This window comes from Micrasema longulum, unplaced genomic scaffold (genome assembly GCF_059751315.1).
Source record: "Micrasema longulum isolate JH-2025_06_02 unplaced genomic scaffold, ASM5975131v1 h1tg001949l, whole genome shotgun sequence".
Classification (NCBI taxonomy): Eukaryota; Metazoa; Arthropoda; class Insecta; order Trichoptera; family Brachycentridae; genus Micrasema; species Micrasema longulum.
The window spans coordinates 55797-81568 of NW_028279123.1; the positions used below are offsets into that span (position 1 = coordinate 55797).

The 25772-nt window shown below is 32.2% G+C and overlaps 1 protein-coding gene across 1 annotated transcript in view; it reads right to left on the reverse strand.

The window, feature by feature from the left end:
• The window catches only part of LOC148273446 (multidrug resistance protein homolog 49-like), a gene marked incomplete at its 3' end in the record, with an annotated part of 121427 nt that overhangs the window by 55784 nt on the left and 39871 nt on the right, over positions 1–25772 (reverse strand). The window contains exon 3 of the mRNA XM_088238694.1: positions 12279–12366. Coding sequence (XP_088094820.1) covers positions 12279–12366 — 88 coding nt within the window. The remainder of the gene's footprint in view (positions 1–12278; positions 12367–25772) is intronic.

Here is a 25772-nt window from a genome sequence, read left to right on the forward strand (position 1 = left end):
GGCTTGGAGATTCGTAAGATAAACCCTAGAAGTCTGTACGCCTTATCTACTATTGTATTTATGTGATCTCTAAATAAAAGCTTATCATCCATCAGTACACCCAAATCTCTCGCTTTCATTGAACGATTGACAATTTTCCCAGATAGGTGTAACACAGGTGTTTTGTTTTTAGGCACAAATCGTTGAATAAATAAATAAAACACAATTTAATGTAGATTAAAAGTATTTCCCATACGTTAAATTAACATTTTAGGTTATGCATTGCGAAATCGCGTACTTACAGACTAGGGGCGTCCATATTGTGTGACGTTTTGTCTGTTCGACGTCAGAGCTACCATTCATGACCAATGACGTAAAACGAGATTTTAGTAGATGCTAAAAATAATGCGGGCAATAATAATGACATAATTTTTACCATTAGCGTTGCGAAATCAAAACAAATTCTGATTATCAAAAGCATGTACAATTTACATGCTAAATTATTTAAATTATCGAGGCATTTTATTGCGTTTATTTATTTATTGCATATAAAAACTCCTTCAGATTCACGGTCTACGACACATATAATATTTTCAATAATCAACAATATTTTGAGTTTGTCCAAATTTTTGTAGACAAGGACTGGATTCAACTCCCTAGGGGGCTGTTTATTTTAACATATTACAACAGATATGAAGAACATTTAAGAGAAGGTAATATAGAAGTCTAGGCACCCACAGGGCTTATGACCTGTCAATGGCTGGTTTTAGTGGCCACTTTACACACTGTGTAACATTCACCATTCTGCCCATATTTGAACATCTATATTCCTTCAGTTCTTTCATCTGTTGATGTTGGTGAAGTTAAAGAGCTGAAACCTTTATTTATGCGGGCGATAATCATATAATTGAAGTATTTCACCTACATACTAGGCAACGCCTAAAAATTTTCAATTTTCTGTCTCTTTCATACAATATTTTATTATATAAATAGCAACGCGTGTAATTATAAGTTAGTTAAATTCCTGACGGTGAGGTAGTAACCCCGAAACCGGTCGAAGTGTAATTAAAAAAATTGAGTGGTTTATACAAATTTATAAACAAATAAATGTAATTAATTATAGGTTACCGACGAAGATACTTTAAATTTTCAAGCAAATAAACTCATTTTCGTACACAAATATCGGTTTTTCTTAATAGACAGTCGAAGATAACTCGTGTAGGTTCTCATTGTAATCGAGACCCAAATCTTGTCTTGAGGTAGTAATTATTCCTTATTTTTTGTCCTAGTTCTAATTTTCTTTAGTTGTATTTTATTTCAATTGTACCTGTATGTTTTATAAGAAAATGTATTCGCCATTGTTGAATGGACTGTATAAGTCCGTAAATAAATAAAGAAGGCACTGCCCCATGCACCGCTGCGAGTGACAATGATGAACAATCCACCCACTTTCACTCATTCCTTGCGTATTTTTCTACAATATCGCAATATAATGACACTAGACAATCGTGAATGTAGTTTGATTGGGCGAATACCTACGTCATCGCCAGTCGGGATTTCCCTAACCCTTTACCAGCCAATTTATTTTTTTTAGTTTTAAAAGTTCTAAGACGAAATCGACAGGGTTACGAATGATGAAATCAGTAGCTCAATCACTTATAACTATCGACGTGATAATAAGCGATGTGATAACAATTTTATTCGCAATCACGATGGAACATCCGTGAACACCTAATATTAAATGTCAAAATATTTGCGTTTCGCGACATATAATTCTGCTGCGCAATCATATATTTGAATTTCATTGGTGTAAATATATATTTTTTTATTTTTATTGGTGTAACATGTAACAAAAAAATAACAAATAAAATATACAGAGAATAAAACCAATGACAGATATCCACAGAAATACATTAAATACACGTAATTGTTTGCAGTCTAGTGGTGGGCACAACTAGCATATCTTATTTTCTAGTGTTAAACCTATAGAAATCTCTATTTCTTCTAAAATCAACAATATTTTTATGTATGTACATAAAATTTTCATAAATGATGTTGTTTACAGTATGTTACTTATGTTTTTATCATACTTTTTTATATTTTAACGAGTACAAACCGTTTGGATAAACGTAAAAAAGATGATACAACTTTTATTGGTAAGTAGGTACCTGGGTACTTATCTATAATTGAATTCCAGAAATTAGAATAATTAATTTTTAATTACAGAATTCTTTTTGCAAATGTCTAACTCTGCTCTTTTCACTAACAGAGGTGCACTGTATTTAGGAATGCGATGTTGAAATATCCATTGCATGTAAAAAAATAATTAAATATGTCTTTTTTAAATTTTACACCTTTAATATTTTAAAGTGACTTAACAATTGATATGAAATTATGTACGATTATGTGTAAAATAAATAATACACTGACACTCCGGAACGTGCCTGTAGGCCAGTGGAGTGGCTACATCCATAAATAAAAAGTAAATCTTATTGAATGTACCTATTTGAACAAACATTTTTTTTGTTGTAAATTAGATAATGTTATTTATATATATATATATTGGATTAAATAAATACATTAATCTTATTTTAGTAATACCAAAAATCAAATAAAAAGGAAATAATCTGATTGGGATCCATAAAAGACGAATGTAGTTTGTAAAGATTCAAAAACATTTTTTTTATACATAACCTCTTCCCTTTTTTTTGTATATGCATTCTCGGCAAATGTAGCCCCGTTTGAACGATAAAAAAACATTTAAGCTCCTTATTTTTTTTCTTCTTAATAAATAGAAGGTTTTTTGAGCTAAAAATATGCTCATGACAAATATCTTCATTTCGCTGAAAATCGCATGTAAATCGAGGACACACATAAAAACATTGCCTTTTATATGTATAGATTTAATTGACTTTTTTATACTTGTTTATATACCAATCCATAAGGGTTTATCTAATAACCTGTAGATTGGTTTAAATAAATAAATAATATTTAAAAAAGGGTTAACGTCGATGTGCGATTTGAGTCCCATCATGTTACTTGTATTTATGTCTCGGTGATGGGCCGCAGATTTACCGGTTTATTGCAAATTTCCCAAGAAACCCGCCGGACAAACCTGTTTTGGATTTTGCTGGTATGAAAACAGGGCCGGCACAACAAAATAGAAAAAGGTTAGGTAGCGTGTGAAGTCGCCACAAATTTGAAGAGTAGTCATTTGAACATTGTTTTTTTCTCACTCTCTCGCAAACGCCTCCTTGATACTGTGAAAAAAAGACAACTCCACGTCGCGTCGGCTTGATTATGCATAACGAAAATCGATAAAATCAAAGTTTTGTTTTCCGCATCAAAAAACTGAACCGATTTTGCTGTTTTTTTTTCAAAAAAGGATCAGAATAAAGTATTCTGCGTCAATAGGTTTTTACTTTTTTAAAAATAGTTATCATATTTACAGTGATAGTTATGCCTTTGACGACGGCAGATAATACTGTACCTCAATCATAAATAACTATCGACGTGCTTAAAAACATGCTAAGCATTTGAGCGATCACAATGAACAATAATGAACATGCCATAGTTATCGCAGTCATAAGTCAATGCGTGAGCAATCTCTAAGTCAACGCTCGTGTCGGTTTGTTTTTTGTTTTAATCGTAAATAAATACAGTTCATTGGCGAAAAATTTGCGTTTACTATAAAAAGAATACAATATATTGCATTTGCAAAAAAGTAAGGAGTATCAAATAAAAAAAAGTAAAAAATTAATTACAATTACTATGGCCACTGCTTTTCTTGATATTGAGCTTGCCAGCCGCCGGCTAAATGCAATAAATAGCATGATAAGTAATCAATAATAAATTAATAAAAATAGCAGTTTTGGAATATTTTCCATATTTACACCGGTGAAATTCAAATATGTGATTGGGCAGCAGGATTATATGTCGCGAAACGTAAATATTTTGACATTTAATATAAGGTGTTCACGGATGTTGCATTGTGATCCCGAATACGAAAACAACCATGGTGAGAAATTGTCATCACGTCGCTTATTAGCACGTCGATGGTTATTTGTGATTGAGCTACTGGGTGCTTTTATGGATGTTTAGACGGTCCTACCTTTCTCTTAAGACCCGGCCTCTAACATCGTGAATCGAGAGTTTTAGAATGCAATTTATCTAAAGAAAGACGTATTATAGAATTATAAAAAAACATTTATTTGATATACTAAAAGTTTCCTAAGTTTATACTACATTTCTTCGTAATACCGAATGCACCACTGATTGATGAAGTCCACAGATGCTTCGGAGTACTTTTCGTTCAAGAGTGTCTAGCATCTCAGCCATCTTCACTGTCAGTGTTAGCGCCTCACACTCATTTTATTTTTTGTTTATTTATTTAACTTTTTTTACATAATGTTAGTTGTACATTAACGAACTTATTGCCGAATGTCAATTTCTTCCGACCAACCAATAAAATAAAAGTGTTATTTTTATAATTCTAATATTCAATAGAAATAACAGTATTTGTATTTGAATTAGCTTAAATCAATACTAATACTCAATGGGAAAAAGGAAAAAAGAGGAAAGAGGAAAGGAGGAGAGATTAAGGAAGAGAAAGGAGATGTTTCTTCAGACGTGATTCAAACAGTAGTAACACCTTTGATGGTGGATGTGAGATGTTTCCACAGTTGAGCCGCATGGACACCATATGAGTTAGAGAAGAAAGAGGAATTGTGGATGGGTATTAAAAGAGTGCCTCGAGAATTATAACGAAGAGGTAAACCATGAACTGATTAGCGTTGAAATTTTTCACGAAGTTATATAGGAGCGTTAGGACTATGAAGTACAGTAAACAGAAGTGACAAAGGACAAGGAGTGATAGTCTCTCAGCTGTCTAATTTTGAGTCATTTTAGTTGCCTACGATAAATAATCATAAATCTGGTCATATTTCCTGACCAAAAATGTACCTTATGCGTGTATTCTGAAGTCGTTCAAGTTTAATAATAGTGGTAATATGCACAAATACATTTATTTCTATTTTTAAATACCTTAAGCTATATTTTATCTTTATTTTCTATTGAATATGTTTTAACTTGAATAATAAAAATAAAACTGTTATTTTATTGGTTGGTTGGAAAAAAATTACCATTTGGTAATAAGCCCGCCAATGTGCAATTAACATTTTGTACAAAAAGTTAAATACATAAATAAAATAAAATATTAATTTGTAATGTTTTTCAACATTACAAATTCAAATACACGAGAAATGTCTAATCGTCCATATTAATTCTTATCGAAAAAAAAGGATATTATATTTAAAGTACTGCCATCCTTGTTTCCGAAGATGCAAGGTAAATTAAAACAAGCAAATAAATTAAGAGCAAACATGTCAAAAAATCTCTACTGACAGTAGGGGAATCCAAAGATCTCATTGACACAGGAAGACCAGTTTTGCGTGGAGCCCACGGCCTCACAAACACAATGCAATACAAAGAATCAAGAATATCTTGAGAGTAGTTGGAATTTTATACTGAAAGGTATAATTATTTCAATTAATTTCGCTGGATATGCAGTTTCTAAACCCCGACACAAAAACCACGTGACGGAGTCGCTGAACCAACCTGAATATGAACAGGGCATGAGCATGGCCACGAAGAAAAGAAAAAAATAATTATAAAGCAGATTTAAAGAATCAGCAACATCCAAAAATCTTGAGTTTGTCCAAACGTTTGTAGATGAGGCTAGATTCCACCTCCTAGGATTGATTATTAAATCAGACGATCAGACAGAGAAAATGGATTTTGGTTAGTTTTATAAGAATCGTGGCACCTCACTAGGGCCCAAAACCGCAAAATACTGAGTTTTGAAAATAGGTGTCTCAGAAGAATCTTGGGTGTGCCGTGGTTTGACTTTGTGCGGAGTGAAGTAATAGGAGAACTGACGCAGCAAACTCTGGTGTCAACTGTCATCAAGCGGAGGCGATACGGTTGGCTTGGCCATGTTCTGCGGTTGCCTCTTGAGACCTTAACCACGCTTGCCAGCGAGGCAACGAAACGTCGATTTGATCAATTTTAGTTAGGCATAATCATTCCGGCGTGCAGTTGTATTTTTTGCACAGTGATGGGGGAGCATTTATTTATTATTTATTTATTTATTGTATATACGTCTCAAATTTTATAAAGAAACATAATATGTATTGTATATATACGAGTAATCTACAAAAATGTTCATTAATTTGTACCTAAATATAAGCAGATAATATGTAGGCAATATAATTTTAAATGTCTTTTTTTTGTGGTTCTGTGAAAATCAACTCGAACAACAATTATTATTAACCACGCGATAAACGTAGCTTTATTCCAAACTATTTTGATATAATACTTGTAAAAAAAGTTTATAAACAAATACCAAATTGACACAGCAGTAACAGTCAAAATTGAGTACTGACCGATTCCATTTAAAATGAATAATGCCAAAAACGGCCACAGCGAACGCCACATGTCCTATGTGATACATAGTACGTCAACGGTATCCTATCAAAGAAAAATAGTCCTTCGGAAAAAATGATCGAAATACTAGATTCCAAATAGAGAGTCTTAAAATAATATTTATAATCCGCAAGCTTGTTTAAGTACTAAAAAAGCTGACTTGGGTTAAAGATGTTAAGACTTACCTAGGACTTACAATGGACAGACAATTAAAATGGACAAAACACATAGACGGACTCACTAAAGTAATGGCATCACTACATAGCCTCTTCTACAAAATTAAAGATTTTATATCAAGAAAGGAAAAAATTATGATGTACGAAGCCTATGTCAAAAGTAAATTGAGTTATATGATCGCCTTCTGGGGAACTGGTAACAAGACAGATATAACAAGAATACAAAGACAACAAAATAAAATTCTTAAACTAACATACAACCTACCCTTTCTGACCTCTACGACTGAACTGTACAAAAAAACACACCAGTTTGACATAAACTACTTGACTAAAATTGAGACCTTAAAAATTGTGCACAAAATAACACTGGGAAACATACAAGACGACGACATAATATTAGTCAAAAATGCTGACATACATAAATATAACACCAGACAACAAAAACACTATCATATTGAAAAAGCAAAGACAAACACAGGACAGTCAAAAATACTACATAATGGACTTAAACACTTCAACGACCTACCTTACTACTTGAAAACTTTTAATGGAGACAAATTTAAAATCAATCTGAAAAAGCACATGATGACTGAACTAACTAGACTAGACGAGACATAAAATGACTAGACAATATTAAATTTCTAATGTAACCCTAACGGGTTTTTTAAAATTGTAAATAAATAAAAAAAATTAAAAAAATGTAGTGTGCTTTTTTATACGGAGAATTTAGCTGAGGTAATCGGCTTGTTTCATCGTTCACTGAGAACGGGCTAGGCGCACTTCGTAAATATTATTTTGTACAACAACAACAACAAACCATCACGCCGTTTCCACGAGGAAACGGCGTGATGGTTTGTTTCTATCCTCTCTGCCTACCCTTACGATAAGGGTAGGCAGAGAGGATAGAACGCCTCAACACTCTATCCTTGCATACAGATCTCGCTTCTTCTACATTCATACATCTTCTCATGCACGCGCGCCGATTATTCCGACTTTTGACATGTCCATCTTCAAGTATTTGTTGGATTTGGACATGCCGTGTCTTTCTCGGTCTACCTCTATTTCTGCATACATCAACATTCGCATTGTAAATATTCTTAGCCGTTCTTTCGCTGTCCATTCGTTCTACATGTCCAAACCAGCGCAGAGCTCCTTTCTTGATTTTGTCGATAATGCTTGTCTCAGCCTTACATAAGGTACGGATCTCAACATCGGTGCATCTATCGTACATAGTTTTACCGCACATTCGCCTGAGAGATCGCATTTCGACAGCATTCAGCCTACTTTCATCCCTGTTTTTCCAAGTCTATACTTTGCTCCCATACATCAGGGTCGGAACCAGGACTCCGTTGTGAACTGCTAATTTTGCCTCTTGCGACAAACATTTATTTTCCAAGGTTGATTTAAGTGCTCCGTTCACTCTGTTCCCAGCACTCACCCTCCTTTCAATATCTTTCACAGTCATTCCATCCCTGGTAAACATACTTCCCAGATACACAAATTCCTCTACTTGTTTTAGTATAACTCCATTCACAGTGATTTCACATTTAGTCACACTTTTATTTCTTTCAAAAACCATCACATTCGATTTATCGACATTCATCAGCATTTGCTTTTAATTTAATATAATAAAAAAGAAATATTTTTTTTATAATTAATTAAATTAACATTTATGATAAACAAAAATTTTTATTTACTATAGACATTTAATTTAATTATCGTCTATATTAAATTAAAATTTTAATTTAATATAATAAAAAAATAAAAAATATATTAATAATTTATATAAACAGTGGTGGTGATTTATAATAAACTATCGAACCCGAACGTTGGGTTGCCTGCTATTACCTTGGAAAAAGACTTTTCATTGATAAGTAGGTACTAAGGTACTTGTTTATGTTTGAATTCCAAAACTAAAAATTATTGGGTAAGCTGTGAATAATCGCTTATCTTGACGATTCGCCCCTAGTATACAGTATATTTAAAAACACGATCAACATTTTATAAGAATTCGAGCTAACCTGCTTGCGATCAGAGCGACCGAAAAACAATGTTCAAATACCTATTCATCAAAATTCTCAACCACCGCATGTCCTCTTAATTGCCTAGAAACAGCTGTAAGTTAATTCGACACTTGCAAAACTATTTCATATATCAGAACTACGCCACGTGCTGACATTGACATTGGCCCAATATGCCAACTCTTATGTAATCATTACACAAATTATACGCAGATTATTCAAGTCAAATAGTGGCTACGTTAACTCTTAAAAGACCGTGGTGAAAATTTCCTTTGCGCGCGGTGATGCAACATCGTGTTACCACAAGCAAAAGACGGAATATTCTAAAGTTCAGACATTTTAAGAAAAGAATAAACATGGAGACATGCTTTTTAATAATTCCCTTTCCATCTATATATATAAAAATGAATTTATGTATGTTTGTCCTTTATAGACTTAATAACTACTGGATTAATTTACGATTTTTCGCAAAATAATCTAATTTACGCGAATTAGGTTTGTAAATAATAATATCTTCATTCAATAGTTAGGAGCGAATATGTGTTTTTCATCGAACCTCCAGGGTTGCATTCGACTGAAATGCATATTCCAAAAAAAATTGAGAATGTTGTTTTTTGTATTAAAAAAGTTTGTATTTTAACGAATACAAACATGAATTATTTTTAATGGAGTACTGAATTGATTGATTTCCTTACAATTTCTTAATTTCTACATATTCATTTATTTTTAATGGATTTTTAGTAATACTTAATAATTTTAACTGACATTTGATACATTTTTAACTTAACTTAAAAAATAAAGTGACCAACATATTTTTATCAAAAAGAGCAAATATCTTCAGGAAATTGGGTTGGAATAGTTGTAATTTGATTGATTAATGTATTTTGTTATTGTATAATTTCTTTAAAATATATATGTATTTCAAGTAATTAATAATGAGTATAGTACGGGTATATTAGTATTTCATACTCGATTTTTTATTATTTTTATTTTTAAGCACTCTTCATACCACGTTTATGTAAATAGCAGAAATGCCGTAAATAAATAAATAAATAAATATGTACGTTTTGTATTTTATGTCTTATTAATAATAACCCATAAATCACAACTTATGACACCAAAACAATTATACGCTAAAACAATACTCACTTTTATATTCAAAAACTACTCTTACTCTAATGAAAGACATAACGTCCACAATACATCACATACAAATAATATAATCACTAGATCCTCAACACATAGACAACTTAAACAAATACAAACTAAAACCACTTTCGGACAAAGGGATTTTGAGTATTATTCAATTAAAATCTATAACCTACTTCCACTATCTATTAAAACAATTAGTAACGAGAAAATGTTTAAAAAGGCCATAAAAAAATGGATAGTGGAGCTAGGTAGAAGTAAAATGGATTGTCTCATTCGCCCATACCAATATTGAATCAACTGCTCCACAAGTGTATAGCTTATGTTAGGTTTTTGTTATTTTCATTGTGTGTTTTGTAATATAAATAATATAGATGAACATAAATACTTGTTTTTTAAACTGTCTAAATATTTGTTAATTATCTTCGTTTTTTTAAGTTAGTCTTCTTTGTTTATTCATAAATGTAATTTATAAAAGTATATTGTTAAGTGTCTTCGGTACGGGAAACCCCAGTGAGGTCACATTATTTTTATTATTAATTATAATTTGGAAGCAAAAAATATGAATAAATAAATAAATAAATACAAAAAAAAAACTTTTTTTGGATTTTCTCTATCATAAGAGTGTACTCTAGTTCAGCTTTAAAATGTGTATACATCATCTCTGAAAATGCCGACAGCTTCATACTTTACCTTACTCCGCATTTTTTCTAAAGGCGATAGTAATTTACTGTGTTCGTAAATAAATTAATATATTTGTTTATTGTCCTTCAATGAGTACAGCCCACGCCTCAATATTGCATCATTACACTAATAATTCACATTATATTAATAAGGAAGCTGATACACAAAAACTTTCATTACCATTATCACAAGACGTGCTTTGTAGGATGTATCCGTGACTACAATTTTACATTAGACGGTAGTTGTTTTATAAAGTAGGAACTCATTAAAAAAATGGTCATATTATAACCGATGTAGACAGCTACCTACCTAAAAAAAAATTGAAAAATTACAGGTGAACGCGTGAGATTTTAATATGATCATCATCATCACAGTGGCGAATGGTGATTTTATTTACAGGTAAGCTGTAAAAAAAATTATATATTTGTACCTAGGTACATAGAAGATACACAATATGCATAGGGTGGCACGATCAGGTTAACGAAGTTAGTCATAAACTTTATAGCAGTTTGCACTCACTTAAAAGATTACGGAATTTCTTACCAATTAATGTTAAGCAAACATTAGTCCAGAGCTTACTTCTTCCACTCCTTGACTATGCGGATGTGTGTTATCCAGATGCTTACTCTGAATTACTTGATAAGTTATCGACTGAATTCATAGTCCTTTTTTTTAATTTAATTTTTAATCAGTTAAATTAATGGATAATATATCTATATAATAAAATATATCATGGAGTTACGTTGTTTGAGTTGATTTCATGGATAAGAGTTGTTGTATCACACAGAACCACAGAAAAATATAAATTTATAGTACATATTTTTTTATAGCTTACCTGTAAATAAAGTCACTATTCGCCACTGGTATACAAGGTCAAGGTGTCACATCCGAAACCACGATGATCAGTATGAGCAAGAAGACATATTGGCACATTAAAATATTTTTTTAAAACGAATAAAATTTTTAAAAAAATAATTTTAAAAAAAGCAAATGGTTGCTCGCTTCTGCAGGGGGGAAATTAGGAGTGGGAAGGGGAAGTCTGATGCGCCCACAACCGCGCTGCCGCACTCCAGATCCAGAGCGATGTTGTTCAGCATAGCGGTAGCCCTTCCAACAGGCATAACCTTAGGCAGGTTGGTTCTGAATATCGGAATATGAAACAATCTATGCTGACGCTATCTTAGGCAATTATCAGGAACATACAAACCAATGCTCAACATAATCTCAGAATTATCGATCATACCGCGCAACAATCGATAAAAATGTGTAGTAAAATACACATTCTTTCTAGTCTCTAAACTGTTGTAGCCAAGAACACCCTGGAGAAACTCGGTCGGAAACTCTCTCATGTAGAGATATCTCAGAAACTTCTTTTGGATTTTCTCTATCATAAGAGAGTACTCTAGTTCATTTGGCCCCCAAATTATCGAGCCACTCTTGAGTCTACTTCGCACCAAGAAGTTGAAAAGAGTTCTCAGTGCGCGGTTATTTTCGAAAACCATGGCAGTACGCAGAACAAATCCTAACATCTTCAATGCATTACCACTGATTGTCTCTATGTGTATATGAAATGTTAGAGTGCTCACAAATATAACGCCCAGATCCTTAACATTCGATGTTCGTATCAGATTCTGGTCATTCATTTTGTAGCGAAAAAAAAGAGTTTTTTGGGCCCTAGTGAAGGACGTGACCGAACACTTGGACTTATTCTGAAGTTATTCTATTAAAGGAAGTAAGTAACCTGTAAATAATGAAAATAAAAAAAAGGAAGCAAGGATCAACTCACCAGGGATAAATAGGAGATAAAATTGCCATCTCCCTGTTTCAATTTCTTTTCTGCCTTTTCGTCCTTCATCTGATTGCTGACGAACTTTCTGGAACAAAAAAAGAAACGATAAAAATTGTACGCAAAATTGTATAAGGAAACACAGGACGATAGCATGACATTAACTCTTCCTTCTCGATGATGTGTAGCTATAGTCCTTAAAATGTAGCTTGATTAGAATGACAGCTGTTAAACTAATTTCATCAGTTTGACATTATTAATGATGTTGCTAAATCATTCTCTTACTCTCGCTTTTGGCTCTTCGCGGACGACAACAAAATTCTCAAAATAAGTCAAACTTTACAAGACTGTTTTCTTCTTCAATCAGACATTAACTCTTTTAACCAATGGTGTAAAGTCAATAGATTAGAACTAAATATTAAAAGATGCAAAATAATGTCATTTCATATAACAAAACAACCGATTTCCTTCGAGTACCTATTAGAAAACCCCAAAATCGATATAGTTAAGTCCATCAGAGATTTAGGAGTTGTTTTGGACTATAAACTGACATACAGCTAGCATATAGATAATACAGTAAATAAATCACTGAAATTAATTGGCTTCATTAACAGAATATCCTCTGATTTTACTAATGTCCGTAAAATCAAAACTCTTTATTGCTCAACTGTTCGCCCTCTTCTAGAATATGCCTCCGTGGTCTGGTCTCCGTTCTATGTCATTCGCATAAATCACATTGAATCAGTCCAACATCGCTTGCTTCGAAAAATAGCGAGGATGCTTGGACTAGAGAGAGATAATTATTCTTATGCTGAAATAGAGTCAATGTTAAATATTTCTAATCTACAAAAACGTAAAACTAATATTGACTCCATATACATATATGTTCGGCATACTAAATGGTATAATCGATGTTCCATCATTACCGGGACAAGTAAAATTCAATATTCCGACTCGTAGGTTGATGAACAATGAAGTACTGTTCATTGATCACTATATAACAAATTATGGCCTTAATTCTTCAATGACCCGTCTTTGTCGTATTGTTAACGCGAGACAAGATCATCTGGACTTTTTTGGTTTAAGATTTAAACGAGCACTAAATAAATAGTCCAGATCTTGTCTCGATGTCCCTTATGTTTGTCAATGCTTCTTTTCTTTTTTTTTAATGTTTTAAACTATTCTTTTCTTTTAATATTTAAACCCTGTAAATTGTATACATGGATAATGTCCGTCAATAAATAAATAAATTAGTGATGGGAAATTACTGATCACTGATTAAATCGATTTTTTCAGTTATTTCACGCAATCATGAAACTCTGTTTCCGAAAACTGATTTAAAAAACGCAAAAACAAGCCTATTATAGTGTGTTTAACACAATTATTCACCAAAAAATGAGACATTAATACTTTTTTCATGAACAACATCAAATGAACTAATTTTTTTTTCGATCAATTTACATTGATCAATTTGTACCATCTCTAACGTTTTTGCAAAATGATGTAACCTTGTAAAAACGTCGTTAATAAATAGGTTTATTTTAGGTATAAAGCTGATTTTATATGTTAATGTTGATTTATGTTTCAAGCTTTGTATTAAAAAAATAAATTAACACGCCAGAAACAAATGATTTTTCGTGTGTCAATATAAATAACTCCTTTGACGTTACTACAAAGTTATGTCGCCACTTTTTCTGACAACTGTCATTCTAATCATGTTACATTTTAAGAACTATAGTACACATTTATTTATTTATTTATTTATTGACACTTTATATACATAAACAATGAATATACATATAAGGGCGGGCATATTGCCTTAAGGCAATTTCTTCCTACCTACCGTGGCATCTAATAACTTTAAATTCTACATATGATAAATGATGGGTTGAGATTTTTGGTATTCCTTCTTTATACACTTACGTATCTGTATTTTTTTTTGATTTTATTAAATAATTAATGCTTATTGGGAACATAAAAAGCATTTTGTCAAAAATCGGAGATATCATCAATACAATAGAAAGTTTACCAATGTGTCGAATGTTGCCTTCGTAGTAAAATAGTAATCCTAATATATAATTGTCTCGCACACTCTTTACGTCTCACTCTCGATAATACGGGTATATTTGGGAGCGAGAGAGACAATTTTTATGCGTCACACGCGCGAACAGCAAAGTTTCTTGTATTTCTCCCTGACGCCCGTTTGCTGCGTTAGTAGCTCCCGGCTTTCGTTGGGGGCGGTTCTTTCGCGCGCACTGAGAGCATGAATAAATTTTTTTTTCATGTTTTCAGTAATTAGATTAAAAATATCATTACTTTTGTTTTCAACTATAAATAATTGAAGCCATTGCCGATAAATATAGCACTTTAAAGATTGAAAATCACTCATTTTTTTTTACGTATTAGTTTATTTTTTCATGCGTTTTCTAGAAACTTCGCTGTACAATCAAATGCTCTAATTTTTACCGCTCGAATACATTTTTGATATTCAATTTCCCGTACCACTGAACTTCCTCGCTGTAAATGTTATTCTTCCATATTCTTAACAGTAGCATCTTCATTGAAAAAATATCTTACGCTTTAACTTTAGATTATTTCATTTTTGATTAGATCGGGAGTGTTGTCAGTGTTGAAATTAGTTTAAATTGGCGTGAATGGAGAATGACAACACTACAATAAATATGAAAAGGTTATAAAGAAATAATTGCTTCTATTCAGGCGAGGAATTGCAAAAACCGCGTCCTTTTTATTACGTGCGTCAGTGGTAGATTTAGAGAATCATAAATATTATATATTTATTTATTAATATACACGGCACGCAGTGCCTTTTACCTTAAAAAGAAACACAATTAAAATAATATAAACATTTCAATATAACAATGAGTTTGTCCAAATTTTCGTAGACAAGGACTGGATTCAACTTAGATTAATTAGATGAATCTCACCCGCATAAACAAAGGTTTTAGCTCTTTAACTTCACAAACATCAACAGATGAAAGTATTGAAGGAATATAGATGTTCAAATATGGGCAGAATGGTGAATGTTACACAGTGTGTAAAGTGGCCACTTAAACCAGCCATTGACAGGTCATAAGCCCTGTAAATGCTTAGACTTCTATATTACCTTCTCTTAAATGTTCTTCATATCTGTTGTAATATGTTAAAATAAACAGCCCCCTAGGGAGTTGAATCTAGTCCTTGTCTACAAAACTATAATATTTATTATATAACTATTTATTATATGTGTCGTAGACCGTGAATCTGAAGGAGTTTTTATATGCAATAAATAAATAAACGCAATAAAATGCCTCGATAATTTAAATAACTTAGCATGTGTGTAAAGTGACCACTTAAACCGGCCATTGACAGGTCATAAGCCCTGTAGATGCCTAGACTTCTATATTACCTTCTCTTAAATGTTCTTCATCTTTGTTGTAATATATTAATTGGCAATTACATTCTATACAAAATAATAGTTAACAAATGAATAGAGAGCACAGACAAATAAAATATAAACTTATTCGTATAAACATTTTGATACATATACATACACACATACAAATATATACACACACACATACACCTACCCATGCTCACACACATATATACATTTATAAAAACATAGACAATTTATTTATGCGAAACTTCATGGTTGCCATCTATAATTTTTTTTTTTTAATTATTCCTTATTTTCGAGATCCAGTATGAATCTCCAATCCGTAGCATGCATTAACTTTTCTGACTTCTTACGACCAATGTCAAAAAAGAGCGAGGTCAACACCTTCCGCAACTTGACAACCCTCCCGTCTTTCCACGATTCTGGCTATGGACCTTTTTGCCTACGTAATAGTGTTGTCTCGATGCCAGAACAGTGTTGACTCCTTCACCTAGTATCAGATCCCTATTAGAGTATCTTGTATTATGGTTGTGGTTGACGCTTAAGTAAATGTCTCTATTTATGTGTGTAACCACTACCTTTCTCAATATATACTGTTGAATAATATTCAGTACTCTGAATTCTTTGAAGAGCAAGTCACTTGGATAACGAAATGTTTTTTTTAAATTACTCGGATTAAAAATTTTTGTGCAATTGCTACAGGTTCATTATCAATTATAATTATCATTCCTTTACGTCAATATTTTTTTGTCCCAAAATGAGGTTGTTGTAACTCCTGAGAGTACAAAAGAAATGTATGATTCGATAAAAAAAAACGTAGGCGCATACAAAAAGTAGGCAGTGGAAAAAATAAAAATAGCGCCCCAGTAGCTCAATCACAAATAACTATCGACGTGCTAATAAATGACGTGATAACAATTTCTCACCATGGTTGTTTGTAGTATTCGCGATCAAAATGGAACATCCATGATCACCAAATTTTAAATGTCAAAATATTTACGTGTCGCGACGTATAATCCTGCTGCGCAATCACATATTTGAATTTCACCGGTGTAAATATGGAAAATATTCCAAAACTGGTATTTTCATTTATTTATTAATTATTTATCATACTATTTATTGGATTTAGCCGGCGGTCGGCAAGCCAAATGTCAAGAAAAGCAGTCGCCATAGTAATTGTAATTTTATTTTTACTTTTTTGTATTAGATATTCTTATTTATTTTATTTAACACTTTTTATACATTTACAGTTTATATGTATATAAGGGCGGGCATATTGCCTTAAGGCAATTTCTTCCTACCTACCTAAACCGTTTAGTTTGAGAAAATTACAAGTACATGGACATATTGAATCTTACAATTTTATACAAAAATGAAAAACAAAGATTAAGAAAATAAAAATACACAAAAATTAACACTATATTATAAAAAGAGGAAAAGGGATGGGAAGGAAAGAAGGAGGATAAAGGAACAACTTAAATATTTAGATAGTGACATTTCAATCTTGACTTAAATGTAAATAAAGAAGGGGCGTCGCTAACTCGATACTCCTTACTATTTTGCAAATGCAATAAATTGTATGATTTTTTATGGTTATCACCGATTTTTCGCCAATGAACTGTATTTATTGATTGATTTGGTGTTTATTTTGTAGAACTCCATTTTTAAACCTATAATATTAGAAATCAAACATTGATTTAGTCTGCTGAAAACTTTATTTTATTTTTACAAATTTAAAAAATATATAAACAAAAATTTTGTGACAATTGTTTCGCTTTGTCAGGGCCTTGTCAGACATTCGTTTAAAAATGCCCTAACAAGGCGAAACAATTGTCACGAAATTTTTGTTTTTATTTTTTTTATATTTGTAAAAATAAAATAAAGTGTTCAGTAGACTCAAATCAGTGTTTGATTTCTAATATTATAAGTTTGAACTGTATTTATTTACGAGGAAAACAAAAAACAAACCGACACGAGCGTCGACTTATGACTGCGATAACTTAAGCATGTTCATTATTGTTCATTGTATTCGCTCAAATGCTTAGCATGTTAGATAGCACGTTGATAGTTATTTGTTGTTGAGCGACAAATGTGTAAACTCAAAGAAAGCGGTGTCGTTATCAGACGGCCGTGACAAATTACCCGTCAATTTTTTGGCAGGAATAAGCGTCCAAGATCTTTCACACTTTTCAGTAGTCATAATGTAGAAATTAATTATGTAGAACGAATATCATTATGAGATATGTTTTGAAACACAGAAACAATATTGTTGCTCGGATCGACTCTCAACTAAATCAATATCTACCTATTCGTCTTTCCCATTTCCTAGCGCACTTCATGCAACAATAATTCTTCGCGTGAGTGCCAGAAAACTGTAGGGTATAGCGTGTGAGCTCGCCAATATAAGACAGTAAAAATTTTATTGTCTTTGAATTTCCTAGAGTTTTAACCATCGAAAAAAAAAGAAGATTGCAAATCAAATCAACAGACAATGGAAATTTGATGTGTATTATTTTTATAGATTGTTTATAACAGAAAAATACATAAAGAAATATGCATTTTTATTTTTTGTAATAAAAACAGTCTAGTAAATTCGAATAAATAAAAATACGCTTTATATTAACAATATTAATGAAAATGCAAAAATAACATTGAATACTTGAAAAATAAATATTATTGAGTGTTACAAACATAATTTAAAAAACGGATAGCGATTCAAAGTAAAAACTATCTTTAGTTTAATTCTTATAGCGATAAATACATAAACATTATAAAACAGGAGTTATACAAAAATAATATTGTATCTAGGCGGCTACCTACACGGTTAAATTTCGAAACACCACGCAATTTCTTATCTCGGCTACGCTATGTAAAATGAAAAAAAATATTTAAATTAATAATTTCATCACGTCATGAAGTCGCCCCTGGGTAGCGCCTGCTAACGTCAATCAACAAAAACATCCTCGTTTTAATTACAATATTTCGGCTACGCCATGAATCTCTTTTTTTAAATAATTTCTCACGTCACAAAGTCGCCCCTGGGTAGCGCCTGCTAACGTCAATCAACAAAAACATCCTCGTTTTTATAACAGTATTTTGGCTACGCCATGAATTTCTTATAAAAAATGTCAAAACGTTACAAAGCCACTCTCTGTACGCAAATTTTTTTTTTAAATACACCTACCTAACCGATAAAATACTATTAGTAATTAAACCAAGGTGTGCTTTAAAGTTCCGTATGGCCAAATAACATTATTTATTATTAGAATATTATTGACATGCAGTTCAAGCATTGCTGCATTCACGTTGCTTTACTTCTGAGAGCTCAACTGCTATGTTTTTCTATGGTTATGTTTACTGTCATCTGTCATGTATTGGCGAGCTCACAGGCTATACTTACGCCAAACTGTATATTTTCAGTACTAATCTAACATCAAACAAGTGAAGTGCTTAACGAATCATTCAGCAAGCGTGCTGTGCCGGCGTCCCGGCGTCTCGCGACCGCCAGCTTCACCGGCAAGGTTCCACCACACGTCGCGCCTCATCACACCAGGTTGGTGGAGTTGCGCAATCTTCCTCAGGAGTGTTATTCTAAACCAGTCTCGCGGGAACACAGTTTTTCTCGTGTATTTTTTTATGTTAATAGGCGAGATAATACGGCCACGAGAGCGTTTGGAATATCAGCCCTGGGCGAGGTATTCTTCACACCTCGTCCATTCCAATTATTATTTATTTTTTTGGTTTGTGAAAAATGAAAAATAATACATATTATACATAAATTCTCAAATTAAAAAAGAAACAACTTATTTTTCTTCAATTACATGTTAACACTAATAAAAAACATATTTAAAGCAAATTAACAATACAAATGAATAATATTAATAAACATAAATAATTAATAAGAACAAAAAACAACATTCTCCGAATTTTTTGAAATATGCATTTTAGTCAAATGCAACGGTGGTAGTTCAATGAAAATACATATTTGCTCCTAATTTTTTTTTCTGGTGAAAATATTAAAGATATTATTATATACAAACTTAGATCACGTGAATAAGAATAATTTGCAAAAAAAATGCATGTCCAATAGTTCTCGAGTCTATAAAGACAAACGTTCACACGTTCATTTCTATTTATATAGATTTATTCCGGATATTTTTTACAAAACTATATTTTTTCTAATACTTCTTTATCAGACCTTACAAATAAATCAAATGTATACAAAATGTCTTAGAAACGCGTTGTGATGTTAAATATTTCGACGGTCATCGCAGATAATTGTGACATTAAAGTTTCAAGATGACAGGAAATATTTGCGAACTGTGTGTCAAGAGTTGTTGGAGTGTTTTGAAAAGTTCCTAAAAGCCGTTTTACACGGATAAGAAAACTGAACAAGAAATTGGTAGTGATTGACCGAAACAAGATTTTATGAACAATGTTTTGAGTATGTCCAAATGCTTGCAGACTGGCTTGATTTTCTCCCTAGGGAGTTGTTCATATTTAAATTTGTCGCAACAGAGAGGGAAAACATTTTTGAGATGAGAATATAGGAGTCTAGGCATTTTCAGGGCTTTCGAACTGTCATTGGCTGTATTAAGAGGCCACTTTACACACTTTTACCATTCTGCACATGATTGAACATCCGAAAATTCCTCAACTCTTCCATCTGTTGACTTTTGTGAAGTAAAGGAGCGGAAACCTTTATTATGTGGGTACGATTCATCCGGTTGAACCAAATCACCTACTAGGCAACGCCTGAAACCAATTTTTCAATTTTTATACTGTTTTCCTTCTCTGTTGAAATTAATTTACACATTTTTACATCACGCCACCCAGTTTCTGTCAAAGGCCGAAAAAACAGGTATTTCCGAACGGTAAAAATAATTACAGGAAAAATATGGAAAATGTGAAAAACAAACCAACCCAAAAGACGTTCTTAAACAAACCTGACCGTGTATGTTTATTCGGCATTTGAAAGTTCATTGGCAGGCTTTCAAATAGCGTAATGTTTAACAGTCACCATTTTGCCAATATTAGAACATCCATATTTCCTCAATTCTTCCATCTGCTGATTTAAGTGATGTAAATAGATTAAACGCCTGAAAACATTTTTTATATTTTTTATACTTCTTCTTTTACCAGGTAGTTAATTAAACAATGTTGATGGAAGAGTTGAGAAGATGTAAATGTTTAACAGTCACCATTTTGCCTATATTAGAGCATCCATATTTCCTCAATTCTTCCATCTGCTGATTTAAGTGATGTTAAAGAGCAAACCTTAATTGTTGTAAATAGATTCAACGCCTGAAAACATTTTTTATATTTTTTATACTTCTTCTTTTACCAGGTAGTTAATTAAACAATGTTGATGGAAGAGTTGAGAAAATGTAAATGTTCGAACATAGGCAGAATAGTGAATGTTACACTGTGTGTAAAGTGGCCACTTAAACCGGCCAAAGACAGGTCATAAGCCCTGTAAATGCCAAGACTCCCATATTCCCATCTCAAAAATGTTTTCACTCTGTTGCAACAAATTTAAAGATTGTATGACCGGTCATTGTCTGGTTTTAGTGGCCACTTTACACACTGTGTAACATTCACTACTCTGTCTATATTTGAAAATGCATATTTATCATATTCTTCCATACTTTAATTCTTGTAAGGTTTAAGAGCTGAAACCTTTATTAATGTGGGTGATATTCACCTGACTGGATTATTTCACCTACTTGGCGGTGCCTGAAATATCATTGATTTTTTTACTTCTTGGACCAGTGGGTATGATCGAAAATATTTAAATCAATATTTTGAGTTTGTCCAAATGTTTGTTGACAAAATACTGGATTTCACCCCCTAGGGAGTCATTAAGATTAACAAATTACAACAGAGACGGAGAACATTTTAAAGAAGGGAATATGAAAGTCTAGGCATTTATAAGGCTTATGACTTGTCATTGACTGGTTTCAGTGACCACTTTACACACTGTGTAACATTCACCATTTTGCATATGTTCGAAAATCCACATTACTTAAATTCTTCCACCTGTTAATTTTAGTCAAGTTTAAGAGCTGAAACCTTTATTGTCGTAAAGAGATTCATCTGATTCATCTGATTCACACACTAGGCAACGCCTGAAAACAATTTTCCAATTTTTAAACTTCATCTGGCTTTGCCTAATATAAGAAATAATTCGTTTAGATGAATTTATTCACAGCAATAAAGGTTTCAGACCTTTATAACTTCACTAAAATAACCGATAGAATAATTTAAAAAATATGGATGTTCGAGCATAGAAAAAATGGTGAGTGTTACTTAGGTGTAAAGTGGTCACTTAAACCAGCCAATGATAGGTCATAAACCATGTAAATGCCTAGACTTTCATATTTCCTTCTCTAAAATGTTCTTCGTCCCTGTTGTAATTTGTTGACAGTATTTTTAGTAGCGCTAATTTTTGTAGATAAAAATGGACACATGTTGCTCATTCAAAATTAAATTTTACGACAAAATTGATTTTACGGCCTGTTTTCTGATCCATGTAAAAATACAAAAAAAAATATTTAATAATAATCTTATGACGTACGTATATACGTCACAAGTTTACGAGTGGTTTAGAGAAATCTGTTTGAATTGGATTGAGTACCTCATATGTTATAGTACCTATTTCACCCACCGCCCACTTCGAGAATATTTTTTTAAAAACATACATGTTTGACTATGTATTTCTTATTGTTAATAATTATGGCTTAACACAGGCGCAGCCTAAAAAACCTTAATAATTTCATTAATAAAAAAAGGTATTATTTATTTTTTGTAATTTATATGTTACTAGCGGACCCGACAGACGTTGTTCTGCCCGAACGTTGGCTTGCCTGCTATTAGCTTGGAAAAAGAAATTTCATTGATAAGTAGGTACCTGGGTACTTGTTTGTGATTAAATTCCAAAACTTAAAACTCTTCATTTCAAATGTTAAATTTAAGTAGGTACCTTGGTACTTGTTTAGCGTTGAATTCCAAAACGTAAAATATTTTTTAAATTAAAATTCCAAAACTAAAAATTGTTAGTATTCAAATATTAAATTTTAGTTTGTAGGTACTTGTTTATGGTTGAATTCCAAAACATAAAATAAATATTTTTTCAATTACGACATTCTTTTTGCAAACATCAAACTCCGGTCTTCTCACCAACAGAGGGATGTACTTATGTAGGAATACGATTTTTTTAATGTATTGAATTTAATAATGTTTTTTTTTTTTTGCACCAAAACAGGCCAGGAGGCCCAATTACAGTGGTGAATTACAGCACAGAACACCCAGGCTTGAGAAAAATCCCATTTTAATTTTTGTGTTCTCACCGGGAATCGAACCCGGAACCTTCCGTGCGTTAGTCAAGCGTCTTGACCACTACACCACGGAGGCCGCCAATATTTTAGTATTACCAATAATCCAGTAAAAAGAAATAAATGGATAAAATTAATTTGATTTGTCAATTCTCGACCTGAGTACGGTCCATTGTTTTGCTGTGAACTGTAGCTAACTTAATACTTAATAGTCATAGAATGGTTTTCCTAAGTTTGGGCTCCTCTATGGCTTAGCGCATTATTACTCTGAGCGTGCAACAGTCTTTTTGTTTCAAATTTGATCGAAAATTTTTACTCTATTGGCGACTTTTTTTAATAAATTATAATGGCTAGTATGTACACCGCAAGACAAATAAATTTACGAGTTCTCAAAAAAAACTAAAATTGACATATAATGAATTATTCTTGATATTTAATTAGTTTTTTTTATATTGTTTGACATATGTGATGACTACTCGTTATTTCAAGGTTAAAATAAAAAATCTTACTCATGAATTGTACTTAGAAATTGCCATTATATATCAGGTATCAGATTACCCGAACCTTAGAGACCCATAACGGTTCATTTATGGTCGAGTGTTTGTGATGGAATAATAAAAGACATGTTATTTTTTAATTCATATTTAAGAAGTAGGTTCTTATCGCTTTATTTTAAATTAAAATATTTTACATTTAAACATATTTATAACATTTAAAAATATTTAGTACTTAGTGAATTCACCTTTATTTTTTATAACATGTAAAATTATATTATTTAGAGAAGCGTAAAGCGAATCTAAAATTTCTGATGTTATTTCTTCTTCCCAAACTTGAATTAAGTTTTTTTTTAATTCCTCAATGTTTTTTGATTTTTTTTTCCCGACTTTTTTTTTCATAATCGCCCATAAATTTTCTATCGGGTTCAAATCAGGGCTATTCCCGGGCCACGTCAACGATTTTAAGCCAATTTTCTCCTTGAATTCATTGATCTATAAAAAAACAATAAATTATTTATCATGTGGTCACAAAATGCATTTAAAAATATATATATTTGTACTCACAGTGCGGGCTCTATGGCACGGCGCAGAATCGTCCTGAAAAATTGGGTCCGCGGTATACTGCGTAATGTCCTCGATTGTTGGAATAATATGTTTTTTTAACACTTTTTTGTACTGAATGGCATTCATCGTACCCTGTACAAAATTTAGAGGTCCTAAACCGTATGCTGTCATGCACCCCCAAATCATCACGTGTGGTGAATGTTTAACGGTTCGAGTGACGCACGACGGATGATATCTTTCCCCACGTTTTCGTCGAACTATCTTTCTGCCGTCTGGACCAAAAAGGTTGAATTTTGATTCATCAGAGAAAACAACATTTTGCCAATCCTCCAAGGTCCAATTCTGGTGCTCTTTCGCCCAATCCAGTCTAGCCTTCTTCATTTTGTCCGTGAGTAATGGTTTCTTTGCGAGACTCCGTGCTTGGAAACCATGCTCCAACAGCCGCCTGGACACTGTTTTTACTGAAAATGTTGATGTGCTGGTAGACTGCACCTCTGCGTGTATTTCAGGTGCCGTTAAAAATCGATCGCGCATAACAATTTTTTTTATTAAGCGATCATCTCGGGCAGATGTCACGCGCCCCCGTCCGCTTCCTTTTTTCCGTTCTATGGATCCAGTTTCTTGGATTTTTTTTAATAAAAACCTCACTGCACCTTCTGAATACCCAACTCGACGAGATATTTCACAATTAGATATGTTTTCTTGCGACAATGTGATTATTTTGGATTTTATCGCAATCGACATTTGCTTTGCACTTTCCATGATTGTTGTGTTATGTTCACTCAAACGCGGGTAAAACAAGACTGTTGAGACATTTTAAAATGTAAATATTGTAGGAAGGTGACACATAGTGTCCTTAATTTATTAAACAAAAGAAAGAGGTATCGATAAAGGATTTCTTAGAAAAAGGGTTCAGTAAAGTCAAGGGGCGCGGTAGCAGGTAAACTCGTAATTTTTTTTGTCTTGCGGTGTAGGTATACAATATTATAAACATGTTTGAAATCACCTTTGTACACCGATTATAGGTATGTAGCAGATCGTCTACATTGCGCATTGTAGGGTTAATATCATAGCCAAATTGACGAAATCAAAATAATTTAATATGGCTGAAAATACTGTATGTTTTCTAATTTTAATTTTATTTTTTTATTAATAAATTTCATAAAAATACATGTTTTTGTAAAATTCTAAACATATCTTTCTACTTTTACACATCTAGTAAATGTTATCACTGTAAATCTTCAAAATAGAGACTAACTCTTGTGCTTGGAGAGTGACTTACGCTGTTTTAGTTGTTTATTTATAAGAGTTTATATAGTTTTAAATACGAGTACATGAAAAAGAAAAACATAGGATATATAAAGAAAAAACATATATCAATAATACATTCATACTAATCAAAATTTAATGTTGTTGTTTTTTTTATTTTTTTTATTTAACTTTTGTACATAATGTAATTTGTACATTGGCGGGCTTATTGCCAAATGGCAATTTCTTCCAACCAACCAATAAAATAAAAGTTTTATTTTTATAATTCAAGTTACAGAACATAGTCAATAAAGTATATAAAATAGAAATAAACGTATTTGTTTATAAATTACCTTAAATCAAAACTATTACTCAACGGGAAAAAGGAAAAAAAGAGGAAAGAGGAAAGGAGGAGAGATTAAGGAAGAGAAAGGAGATATTTTTTCAGACGTGA